Genomic DNA, 13,604 nt, shown 5'->3' on the forward strand with positions numbered 1-13,604 from the left:
TTTGTAACTACAAAAACCCTTTCCTGCAATTCTTACTGAACATCCACTGGGTTCTGGTTATCAGATCTAAGATGTTTGTGCACCAGTGGGTTGCATGTGTATATGGAATCAGAAAACATTCATCTTTGTGTTAGTATTCCAGGTGCAGTGTCCATTTTTGTCTACTCTAGGCCTTCCTCTACCACCAAGTTTTTCTCCAAGGAAGGGTGCAAATGGAATGCAATATTGCATTACTGCATGTACCAAATGCAAACTGGAAGAACAAGGAAACAATCCACACCCCCCACCCCATAACTTTTGCTGAAGAACTGCTCACTTGACATCCTAGGAACTATCTTGCTAAGATCTGTCATTATGATCTAGAAGCAATGAACCTTCTCCAGTTAGAGTGAATGTGACACTGCCTACATCTATCCTGTGGGATAGCTAAAAGGACAAACCCTCAGCATCACACATCAATATATCAGAGAAACCACACACATAATTATTTTTCTGCCTAGATCCTCCAATTTAATAATTTTTAAATAGCTAAAATATAATCAAGGTCACATGGGTACCATACCTGGAACTATACACAAACATACCCTGTTCACAAATGTTTAACTTCATAGCAACACCACCCTGGGACAGTCAAGGACACAATCACAGTTGTAAAAATTAAGAGTGAAAAGTAAACACAACAGGACATTTGCACAAAAGCAGAGAATCCTGTTCTTGGCAAGAGGCAGGAAATGACTGGCTAAAGAAATAAGGATAGGCATACTCTAGAATCTATGTATCATAATCATAGGATATTTAAAGGAGTCATAGCTATATATATTCTAACAGTCTAATATTTTACATTAGTAGCTTCTTATACAAAAGTTAAAAAAAAAAAAACCTGCCAAAAACCAACCCAAATCATTATTTTTTTCCTTAACCATTTTATTCCAAGTTGGTGAAGACATGAGAACGTCTAGCTTAATGACCTAGAAAAAGTTTTCTAGTTGCAAGATGCCTTAGTCATTAATTAATAAACTCAAAGGAACACTGAATTGGATATAGAAATTGTGAAACAGGATATGTTTCCTAAAATGTGAAAGACAGGGAACGTAACACCAAGAGCCACTTAAGTTATAGTAAAATGGCACCCTGAAATTATTTCATAGCAAAACATAAGTTTCTGTTAGCTTTCATCATATGCGTGAAACTATTCAGTCAGTAGAGAATTTATGGGAGAGCTACATGGTTAGGCTGCACCTCTGAGGTATCCACAGAAGGAAAATGACTGTTGGTGCCATGTGGCTTGTACTTATCCCCAGCCAGGCAGTCTAGTCCCCTGAGCCCAATTGTATACCTGGGAAAAGATTGTAAAAATACTTCTGTAAGAGGTAAAGACTAGTAAGAACCTACAAGTGCACTCTGGAAAAGATGTGAAACTGTCATGGAAAAGGAGCACCACATGTTGATTTTAATGGCTTTTTTACTGGAGAAATCTATTTGTCATGTATATACCATAGGAAAATGCCCCCCTGCCCCCAAAAAAAGGTCATGCAGAAAAACTGGATTCATAAAAGAACATATATATTCAAAGTAGGCAAAAATATGGTATATATCTTTTAAAAAGAAAATATGCAAAATAATTTCACTATGGAATGCCTTGATTGGCATGTGACTTAGCACTTATTTCCTATTAATCAGATCCAATTGTTCTGATAAATCTCTATTATATATCTGTTTTTAGAATATTTTAAAAAAATATCTATTTTTAAGACAGAACATAAAACCTGTATTTGTGCATCCATGTATAAGCTATCTTGCCTGGTATCTTCATGGATCCAAGATGCTAAAAGATTAATAATTTTTTAAAAACCTCAAGTCACAGATTAACAAATAATATATTTCCTCAAATTTTCTGGATTATACTACTAAAAGTAACTTCTATTAATTAATGTACTCTGGATTTCCAGATATAAATACCAGTCAGTCGTTGATTGGCTATTAAATTGTAAGTAAAATTATTCTCAGAACTGGGTCTTAGTATATGGAATGCCTTAACTTTTCTTAGTTCAAAACCTGTAATTTGACCCTAAAAATACATAATCATGCCCTTTTCTGTGCCTTAAGCTGACATACTGACTGTACAATCTATACTCTGTAAGAGAGCAGGTAACTCTAGCACAGAAGAAACTATATAATGTGGCACGGGGGATGACTTCAGTGGCATTATTCCATTTTTATTTATCCAGACTGTTGCTTTCAGCCCTGCATTGAGGCCTCCTTGTATATCTGTTTCTAGTGTGTCACCAACCATCACACAGTCCCCAGGCTGTACTCCGAGGAGATCACAGCCGTGATAAAATATGGAAGGTGCTGGTTTCTCTTCTTTCTGCTCTCCGCCTACAATGATAGCGTCAAAATAGGACTGGCAGGCACAAGCCTCGATCTTCTCCCTCTGGGTCTGTCGGTCTCCATTTGTTAATAAAAGTAGGCGGACCTCCTTCCGAAGTTCAGTGAGCATGGCTTTCACATCTTCTGCTAGTATCATATGCTGTAAACGTGTAGATTTCCACAGGAAATAACATTCTTCAGCCAATTTCCTATTGGCTGCACCACCCTTCGTTTCCTGGATTGCTTCTTCCCAGTGTAAAGTCCTTAGGTCAGTAATACATGTACTAGAAGGATGAAAACATTCCTTGCTGAGTTTAACTTGAACTTTGTCACAAATGGTTTCAGCCTCTTCTTTGTAATGGTATTTTGATTGTAAGAGCTTTATTACCTAAATAAAGGAAAACAACTCCATTAACACACTTCAGGTCTTTTATAGTCATGCCCTGAGAAGCCAAGCCACGTTCCTATAATCCCAGAGTAGAGATTCCAACTCCATGTGCCTGCCTTAAGGTAGCTGTTACCACACCATTTCTGGTGGGAATTGGTCTCATTTTCAAAGAATATCAGAGGGAAGATCTCCCAATCTCTCTACACAACTCATTCATATTTTTAACTGATTTCTATTCTAAGAAGTATCTTCAGATATAGGTCATAAAAACCCTTCATTTGGCAGCTTACCACCTTCCATTCTGGTTATGAATAGAAATAAAACCTAGGTTTAAATTTAGTAAAACATTTTAAATTCCTCACAACCATTATATAGACTCTTCCCGAAAATAATGCTGGTTCATCCAACCTTTTCTTATCTACATCCATTTTACCTTTTGAAGGCCTAAACTGACCACCATATAAAATGGGACCTAATTCTGTACTTTTAAAAACATGTATTCAGTTCTAACAGAATCAAGCATGTTGGGGCGCCTGGGTGGCCCAGGCATTAAGCGTCTGCCTTTGGCTCAGGTCATGATCCCAGGGTCCTGGGATCAAGCCCCGCACCGGGCTCCCTGCTCCACGGGAAGCCTGCTTCTCCCTCTCCCACTCCCCCTGCTTGTGTTCCCTCTCTTGCTGTGTCTCTCTGTCAAATAAATAAATAAAATCTTTAAAAAAAAAAATCAAGCATGTTCCATGATTTCAGCAGTTTAATGACCCAGGACTTTTTCCAAACCTAGTTTTCCAGATAAAAAACTTCAAGGAGTTCTCAGTCACCCTCTGTTACATTGGTTCTGAATCCCTTGTCAGAATTACACGCTCCCTCTCGTGTTCCCCCAACTTTTTATCTTGGCTTTTATTATATTCAGTTCTTTTCCATTTGGCCTCTTTTAACATTTACGGAGACCCTAATGTGGCAAGCATTGTGCCTAATGCTCACATATATTATTTCTAACCTTTTCCACAATTCTGCGAGGGACTCCCCTTTTTGAGATGAGGAAATGGAACTTCAGAACTATTAAGTAACTTGCCCAAGCTGGGATTTAAATCCACACTTGCCTACTTCCAAAGCACATGTGCTTGCCTTTACACTATTGTATTAGGCAGTGGAGACTGGGTCTGTTGCCCTCATGACATTATCTGGTGGGGAAAATAAGCAGGTATGCAACAAACATAAATGCTGGGTTGAGTGCTATGACAGTCATGTAAACAACGGTGGAAATAAAATGTAAGAAGCAAGTCATTCCACAGGGTTATTGGATAAGATTTGGCAGAGAAAGTAGCTTTTTTTTCTAATTTTTTTAAAGATTTTATTTATTTATTTGACAGAGACAGCGAGAGAGGGAACACAGCAGGGGGAGTAGGAGAGGGAGAAGCAGCTTCCCATTGAGCAGGGAGCCCAATGTGGGGCTTGATCCCAGGACCCTGGGATCATGACCTGAGCTGAAGGTGGATGCTTAAGGACTGAGCCACCCAGGCACCCTGAGAAAGTAACATTTAAACCAAGGTATTACCAAGCCTTGAAGGTCGGCCTGGGAGGAGAATGAAATCATTCTAGACAGAAGGAATAGCAAGAACAAAGATACGGAGCTTAGAATTTTGAGAACTGGGAAAGGTGAGAAGCTGATTTCAAGCTGAAATGGAAGGCATATGAGGGAGGATCCTAAAAGATGAGGCTGAAGAGCATGTTTGCAACTGGTTAGTAAAGGGCCTTCAATCCCAGGCTGCTACAGATGCTACCCAAGTCCCCTTGGCACATAGTTTCCATACATGCCAATGGCTTCATACTGTTAAGTGATACTGTAATGCCAATTGGGCTTCATACTCTAACTAAGGGCTTTATTTGACCATGGGTGCACCCATGCACACAAGCTGGGGCTGAAGTGTTGCCCTGGAAGTGGGCCTCAACCAATGAGGGGCACAAATTGGTAGATTAATATCCCAGCTTTCTTGTCCCTTGGGAGGGACAACTGAGGATGCTCTGCATGCTGTCTCCCAGAGTTCCCCAACTGTTCACACCAGTAACCTGCTCATTTATTAGATTCCCTCCCTTCCTTGTATGATTCCACCATTCTTCTACCATTCTTCTACAGCACTTGCAAGGATCACCTCCCAAATGGACTACCTGCATCTGAAGTTCCTATCTTAGGGACATCTGGGGAAAGTTGACAATGCCAAGACAACTTTGGATCTTTGGATAATGAGTGCAATGCACGTAGCTGGGACTAAAAACTGCTGTTGAAGCAAGGAGGTCAAACAAGTTAAAATGTGTTGCCCTAAACTATACAGGGAACAAGTAGTATGCTACTCACACCAGACACTCAATTCACCTACTGAAAAGGGGAAAGAGATTAATAGACACATTTTTCTTCCTTTAAAGTATAAGAATCACATCGGGGCGCCTGGGTGGCTCAGTCGTTAAGCGTCTGCCTTCGGCTCAGGTCATGGGATCCAGTCCTGCATGGGCTCCCTGCTCGGCGGGAAGCCTGCTTCTCCCTCTTCCCACTCCCCCTGCTTGCATTCCCTCTCTCACTGTGTCTCTCTCTGTCAAATAAATAAAACCTTAAAAAAAAAAACACATCAAAAGTAAATATTGTTCAGGCTCTTTGTGCTCTTCAAAAAAATGCAACAGTTAAGAAGTCTTATTTCTTCAAGAAAAATACACCATTCCTAAGAATTTTAGGGGAAGGCAAAGTTAAATTTCAATTAACAAACCAGCTTTTACAGCCTCCATGCGAATGTCACCATCTTTTCTAACAATGTCAGTTGAATTACTCTTGAGCTGGGGCGCCTGGGTGGCTCAGTCGTTGGGTGTCTGCCTTCGGCTCAGGTCATGATCCCAGGGATTGGGATTGAGCCCCACATCAGGCTCCCTGCTCAGCAGAAGCCTGCTTCTCTCTCTCCCACTCCTCCTGCTTGTGTTCCCTCTCTCGCTGTGTCTCTGTCAAATAAATAAATAAAATCTTAAAAAAAAAAATTACTCTTGAGCTATGATGGAAGGATACCCTAAAGTTTTAGCAAACCTCTTTTACACAGTAAAAGAACACAGGCCTCTAGAAATCCACAGTGCTTAAGCTTAAATAGGAGCTGGCTCATAGTTAGCCAACAGAGAGCTCCCAGTAACTGTCCAATTTTCTGTTCCTGCAACTGGCAATTCATTTCACATGTTCTTAGGGCTCTGAAAAAAACAGAATTAGCTTACCTTAAAGGGGAGAGTCTTGTAAAGGTATAGCATACCACTTTCAAGTTTTGAAATTTCTTCCCATTATATCCTCTGAATTAACTTTCCCATTTTTTCACACAGCAACTAATTACAGATTCAATTGGGATCACAAGTAGCTTTTTTTTTTTTTTTTAAGATTTTATTTATTTATTTGACAGAGAGAGCACACAAGCAGGGGGAGCTGCAGAGGGAGGAGGAGAAGCAGGTTCCCTTGCTGAGCAGGAAGCCCGATACAGGGCTTGATCCCAGGACCCTGGGATCGTGATCTGAGCTGAAGGCAGTTGCTTAACCGACTGAGCCACCCAGGCGCCCCCAAGTAGCATTTTAATATTAACATATTTGGGGGAAAAGCTTATCAGCCATTTACATATTATTAAAACAGAAATAACACCCACTGAGAATCACTGTTGTACACTTGAAACTAATGTAACATTGTATATCAACTATATTTCAATAAAAACAAAAGACACCTAACTTGAATTAGTTCATATTATTACTAGTATAAACAATCCTAACCCCTGCACTGAGAAAACAGGAATTTTGATTGAATTGGGGGTGGAGGAAAATGATCTCTAACTTGGAGGTGTGATGACATTTTGTGCAAGGGGTAAGGCAGGCTTGAAAAGGATTCTGAGTACAATTAAGCCCACCAGGTACCTAGGGGCCTGAAGAAAAGGGCCCTAAGATAGTGAAGGGGGGAAGGGGGAGATCAATTTGTAGATAAGATAAACTCAAGCTTCCACTTCAAAACTCTAAGTCTCATCTTAACCCATACAGAAAGGAAACTATATCCTTCTAACCTGCTCTCTGGACCCAGAATTAAAGTTAACTATCATCAGTACTAGTTTTTAGCTAACTGTGATTTAAACACTCTTTGAGGGCTAGTGTGGAACTATATAATACTGTAACACTATGATATGATATGAAGTGGCTGAATTCCAAATAAAACTGAGTTAAAAATACATGCCCACAGGGGGACCTGGGTGGCTCAGTTGGTTGGGCACTTGACTCTTGATTTCAGCTCAGGTTGTGATCTCGGGTTCCTAGGACAGAGCCCCATTCAGGCTCCATGCTCATTTGGGGTCTGCTTGGGATGCTCTCTCTCCCTCTGCCCCTCCCCATGCTTGCACTCACTCTAAAATAAATGAATAAAATATTATTTATTTTTTTAAAAAGATTTTATTTATTTGACAGACAGACACAGCGAGAGAGGGAACACAAGCAGGGGGAGTGGGAGAGGGAGAAACAGGCTTCCCGCTGAGCAGGGAGCCCGATGTGGGGCTCGATCCCAGGACCCTGGGATCGTGACCTGAGCCGAAGGCAGACGCTTAACGACTGAGCCACCCAGGTGCCCCTAAATAAAATCTTTAAAAAAAAATTACATGCTCACTATGACTGCCTACATATAGCCTAACAATTCAAGCAGCCCTCATGTTTAGTCCAAGTCTTTCTTCAAACATCATTTACTCCATGTGACTTACCTGACCAACCTATTTAAAACTGCAATTCATTCTCCTCTCCACTTTTCCGAACATACTTATAAATAAACATACATTTGATGTATTATGTTCATGATCAACCACCACTAGAAAGTAAACTCACAAATGCAGAAATCTTTTCTGCTCTGTTTACTGAGAAACCCCAAATTCTGTGGACAGCTTCCTCTCAGGTAGTGACCCTGAAAGAAAGGCCTGAAAATGGCAGAAAGAACTAACTTTTCCAGAAGATTAAAAAAAATTAAATGGATATATAGAGTCGGTATATGGCTCCTTCTCCCCAAGCACAAGGCAATGACTAGACCTTTCCTCCCTTTCTCCTTTCATAAATCAAGAGTATTTATGAAAGCTGGTATGTTACTTTTGAATAGGCCAACATTTATGGATGGTGTTGTATTCTTTTTTTTTTTAGATTTTATTTCTTATTTGGGAGAGAGAGCACGAGCAGAGGGAGGTGCAGATGAAGAAGCAGGCTCCTTGCTTAACAGGGAGTCTGATGCAGGGCTCAATCCCAGGACCCTGAGATCATGACCTAAAGCAAAGGCAGATGCTTAAACAACTGAGCCACCCAGGCTCCCCAGATGGTATTGTATTCTTACATGATAAAGCACTCCTTGTATAGTCAAAAGCACACAACTCAATTCTGCTCGTTTAATAGGATGTTTATAAAGGAGATGGCAACAGAACCAAGTCTGAAGACCTGGATTTTGATCCATTCATCCATTATTCATTAAATATTTACCATGTATCAAATGAATATGACCAAGATAGTTTGTTTCCTCTTAAGAAGCTCCTAAGTTGCAGGCATCTTAGTTGTAAAAATTAATTGTAATATCTTTTGATAAGTATATTTTAAGATATCTTGAACAAAATACAGTGTTGGTATAAGGGAGGGTGTAAAGACTAGGGAGAAATATGATCTGACTTTTTTTCAGAAATTTCACTCTGGCAGGAACGTGGAGGATGAACTGGACCCAGTAAGCTTGGAGACACCACCACAGCGATTGTCTAGGTGACAGACAAGTCCACCTTTAATTAAGATAAGGGCGGTGGGGGGGGGTGGATATGCAGGAGGGGACAGACTGGGTGACAGGGTGGATGGTACAATTCTTCAAGTTTACGCTTGGATGCTATATACTTCCCATGCATTCAATTAAACCTGATAAGGACACTGAGGCCTAATATCACCATTCAAATTTTTAAATAAGGATTTAAGATTTAGAGAGGTTAGGGAACTTGTTCAGGCACTTTCAGCTAGGTATTGGGAGAGTTGTGATTCAAACTCAAATGCCTGATTTTAACACATGAACTCTAGGCTGTAGCATGATTTGGCCTAAACCAAGAATTTAATTGCAATATACTGGGCTTGACCTGCCAAGAACACACAAGACAGCTAGAGAGACTGGAGGCAATACAGCATAGGGTGCTGCCCATGAGGTTGAGGTCAAGGGTATGCAAATGGAAGGGATAGTCAATAGTATGCAATACCTCAGCAAAGTCATTAATACAGACTTAAAATGTCCATTGACTCTGGCAATTTGGGAAGTGCCTAATGACCTGGCAAGTCTATTAAGTAGCACAAAGAGAAGCTATATGTCAAGGGATTAAGGAATAAATAAAAGGTGGAGACTGGAGATAATGTATATAGATTTCTTTTGAAAAATATTGCCGTCAACACAAAAACAGACACATAGGTCAATGGAACAGAACAGAGAATCCAGAAATGGACTTGACTCTATGGTCAATTAATCTTTGACAAAGCAGGAAAGAATATCCAATGGAAACCTAGGGCTAAGAATGTCAAATAGGAAAAGGGGAGAAACCATCCACAAATTTGATTAAACTATTAATATTAAGGTACGTAAATCCTTGGGTTGGAATCGAGAGAAAAAAAAACTGTTCAGAGCTTTGGTTTCTAACAAGAATGTCCCAAAGGCTATACTAATTCAAGGTCAGTTTATGGAAAAACTCTTGAATTGCACAAAACCCCATTAGGCAGGAGAAATGGGCAGGATAGAAGTACGTGGGTTCTGGGGGCAGCCAGTCTGCAGCAAGGACAGCTGGGCTGGAGGCCACGGCTCACACCCACGACCTGGAAGTAGGAGGCTAGAAGTCTAGAGGCAGAGTTTAGTGCATTCACCCAAAGTCCTTGCTTCCCAGTCGGTCTCTAGGGTGCTGATGATTTCCTCAGACATGGAAAAAGCTTTTTTTTTTTTTTTAAAGATTTTATTTATTTAACACAGAGAGAGAGAGAGGAAGCACAACCAGGGGGAGCAGCAGAGGGAGAAGGAGAAGCAGGCGCTCTGGTCAGGGAGCCGGATGCGAGGCTCGATCCCAGGACCCTGGGATCATGACCTGACCATGACCAAAGGCAGATGTTTAACTGACAGCCACCCAGGCACCCCAAGATAAAAAGCTTTTGCACAGCAAAGGAAACAGTCGACAAAACTAAAAGGCAACCTATAGAGTGGGAGAAGATATATGCAAATGTTTTATCAGATAAAGGACTAGTATCCAAGATCTATAAAGAACTTATCAAACTCAACACCCAAAAAACAAATAATTCAGTAAGAAATGGGCAGAAGACATGAACAGACTTTTCTCCAAAGAAAATGGCCAAGAGACACATGAAAAAATGCTCCACATCACTTTGCATCAGGGAAATACAAATCAAAACCACAATGGAGTATATTAGTCAGCCATCAAAAAGAATGAAATCTTGCCATTTGCAGCAACATGGATAGAACTAGAGGGTAATATGCTAATTCAATAAGTCAGAGAAAGACAAATACCACATGATTTCACTCATACATGGAATTTAAGAAACAAAACGGGAAGGAAAGGAAAAATAAGATAAAACCAGAAAGGGAGGCAAACCATAAGAAACTCTTAACTCTAGGGAACAATCTTGAGGGTTGCTGGAGGGAAGGCGGGTGGGGGATGGGGTAATAGCATGATGGGCATGAAGGAGGGCACCTGATGTAATGAGCACTGGGTGTTCTATGCAACTGATGATTCCCTGAAGCCAATAAAACACGACATGATAACTAACTTAAATTTAAATTAAAAACAACAACAACAACAAAAAACAAGGCCGTCAAGAGAGATAAATATCTAGTGAAGGAAGAAGTGTTCAAAGGAGGCTTCTTTTTTATTTTTTCAAGTATGGGACAGACCTGAATATGCAGGAGTGAAACACACCAAGAATGAGGATGAAGATGCAGGGAGTCAAAACCTGGGGCACCTAGGTGGCTCAGTCAGGTAAGCATCAGACCTGGGCTCAGGTCTTGAGGTCGCCCCGGTCCAGCCCCACTTTTGGGCTTAAAAAAAAAAAAAAAAAAAAAAAAAAGCCCAGGGAGTCAAAACCTAACTAATGAAGCATGAAAAGGTTGGGACTCTCAGGGTTGGAAGGATTAGCTTTTGAAAGTGGGTTTTCGCATCTGACAATCCTTGGTTTTCTCCCTAGAGCTGAATGCAGAAGAAAGAAAGCAGGGGTGGATTTGGGGCTTGAAGAAGTCTGATTCAGCATTTGTGGGTATGGAAAGGAGAGGATGCTGCCGAATAATGCCTCATGAAAGGAATGCTCTGTACAAGCAGGGACTGTGAGTGTCACTTCAGAAATCTTAAGGGTCACACCCACAGCAGGGAGACTGGAGGTGAATTTCTGCGGAGAAAATTTTCTGGAGTCAATTAAGTCCAGGCTCGCCACTGATAGTTGTGTAACTTCTTGGGTCTCCTCAAAGATCTGCCAAAGACCAGGCACTGCCAAAGACCACGCGGTGGAGAGGGCCAACCGCGGAGAGCCTGGCGCCACACTAGCCTAGCTGGTCCGAACCTGTCTTGGCAAAAAGCCAGGTGACCGTCTATGTTTGTGAGCAACTCTGCCACCGTGGCAGTTTTAACGACATTCTCCCGGGTCCCAAAGCGCTGGAAACAACTTCTAGAACCCACGTCTCGGAAGACGTGGGCGTAGCCAGGCAGGTAACCCAAGCCGCTGGGCGTGAGAGAAGGCAGCCTCCCCAGCCAGTTTCCCCTGCCCACTGGTCCTTCTTTCCCGCTCCTTCCCTCACGAGGTGGGTCTGAAAGGACGAGAAGCCAGTGCCTCCGGGATGACCCAGCGCCAGGCGCGGTGTCGATGGACTCGGCAGTGGGAAGGTCGGGGGTGGGAGGACACCAAGGGGACAGGAAAGCGCGCGATACGGGTTGGGCGCGCTGACCCTGCCCAGAGGACGACCGCGGGAGTCAAGACGTTACCTCCAACATTCCTTTTCTACTCGCCCCGGCCGTGTCGATGAGCGTGTTGTCCAGATCGAAGAAAACCGCCCGCACCCGATTCAGCACCATCCCGCCAGTCGCGCTCGCACCGCGCCAACTCGCTGCTGCTACCGCCGCCCGCGCATGCGTGAAGCCGGCCCGCGGTCAAGGAAGACGTGGGCGGGGCCGTGAGGTCACCTGACCATTCGGTGCTGCCCGCGGGACTCCCGCGAGAGGTCTCAATATTGTTGGAGCGTCTGAGGAAATGCCGCGAGACTCCGGGATCGTGGTCTAACCCGTGCGATCAAGGAACGCTTTCGTCAGTGGGCGAGTGGTTATCTAACAGCTTGAATGTGGAGGGTGATTAGTAGCGCTGTTTTTCTTCGTAGTCTCTTTCTGCTTATCTCTTCTTTTCATGTTGTCCTCCTGGCATGAGGAGAATGTCATAAGTACCCGGGGGAGGTTTTCTGCGCCATTTGGCGCCTGGGAAGGAGGCTTTTCCGGTTAGGCTATGGGTTGTCGCATGGGGAGCTGCCCGCTGTCCGAAGCGTCGCTGGTCTTTTGCGTGCCCTAAGTTGGGGTGTGAGCGGTTACTGGAGAAGTCATGTCGGTGGCAGGAATGCCAGTGGGGTGCAAAGGTGTGATATTTACCCTACTAGATAGAGTAGCCGTGTTAGAACTGGAGCCTGATTCCTTAAGACCCCTGTGTCAGGGCTGTGCTTGGAAAGACCCGGGACTCTGTAGGGTCTACTGATGTTTTGTCCACTTAGATTGCTTTTCCTGAAGACTTGCATTTCCAGGTTTTTGGATGCCTCATAAATGGTTTTCAGGTGTAGCAAGGAGCTGAGGGACTGAAACAGTCTATTGATCCCCAGAAGGTCAGTAACAACTGCTTTCTACTCCTAGCAGGACAAAGATGTTGAAATTAGTTTCTGAGCTTCTAAATTGTCTCTATTGGGTAACTTTACTGGAATTTAGATATGTGGTCATCATCATTGACCAGAAATTTTCTAGCTGCAGACCAAATTGCCACCAGAATTTTGTTGGATCTGTGATCAAAGAGTGGTTTACATTTTTAAAGTGATTGGAAGAAATCATCAGGGAAATACAGATCAAAACAACGAGTTACCATATCACACCAGTCAGAATGGCTCAAATTAACAAGTCAGGGAACAACAAATGTTGGCAAGAATGACGAGAAAGGGGAACCCTCTTACATTGTTGGTAGGAATGCAAACTGCTGCAGCCAATCTGGAAGACAGAATGGAGGTTCCTCAAAAAAGTTGAAAATAGAATTACCCTATGACCCAGCAATTGCACTAGTAGGTATTTATCTAAAGGATACAAACATAGTGGTTTGAAGGGGCACCTGCACCCCAATGTTTATAGCAGCAATGTTCACAATAGCCAAAATATGGAAAGAGCTCAGATGTCCATCAACAGATGAGTGGATCAAGGAGATGTGGTATGTATGTATAATGGAGTATTCTTCAGCCATCAAAAATAAAATCTTGCCATTTGCAATGATGTGGTTGGAACTAGAGGGTATTAGGCTAGTCAAATAAGTAAGAGAAAGACAAATACCATATGATTTCACTCATGTGGAATTTAAGAAACAAAACAGATGAATATAGAGGAAGGGAAGGAAAAATAAGATAAAAACAGAGGGAGGCAAACCATAAGAGCCTCTTACTCTTAACACTAGAGAACAAACTGAGGGTTACTTGGAGGGGAGGTGAGCAGAGGAAAGTGTAATTGGGTAAAGGGCATGAAAGAGGCACTTGATATAATGAGCACTGGGTGTTATATGCAACTGATGAATCACTAAATTC

At 42.3% G+C, this 13,604-nt stretch overlaps 1 protein-coding gene across 1 annotated transcript; it reads right to left on the bottom strand.

The window, feature by feature from the left end:
• Nucleotides 1-1,444: 1,444 nt before the first annotated feature.
• Nucleotides 1,445-11,917, bottom strand: NANP (N-acetylneuraminic acid phosphatase). Its single transcript, XM_025877020.2, has 2 exons — nucleotides 11,773-11,917; nucleotides 1,445-2,758 (listed from the first exon to the last, which is right to left on the bottom strand). The coding sequence occupies exons 1-2, from the start codon at nucleotides 11,860-11,862 to the stop codon at nucleotides 2,102-2,104; spliced, it is 747 nt and encodes a 248-aa protein (XP_025732805.1). The 5' UTR covers nucleotides 11,863-11,917; the 3' UTR covers nucleotides 1,445-2,101.
• Nucleotides 11,918-13,604: the final 1,687 nt, after the last annotated feature.

The sequence above is a fragment of the Callorhinus ursinus genome, unplaced genomic scaffold (genome assembly GCF_003265705.2).
Source record: "Callorhinus ursinus isolate GAN/ISIS: 27379988/994484 unplaced genomic scaffold, GSC_fseal_2.0 scaffold111, whole genome shotgun sequence".
Lineage (NCBI taxonomy): Eukaryota > Metazoa > Chordata > Mammalia > Carnivora > Otariidae > Callorhinus > Callorhinus ursinus.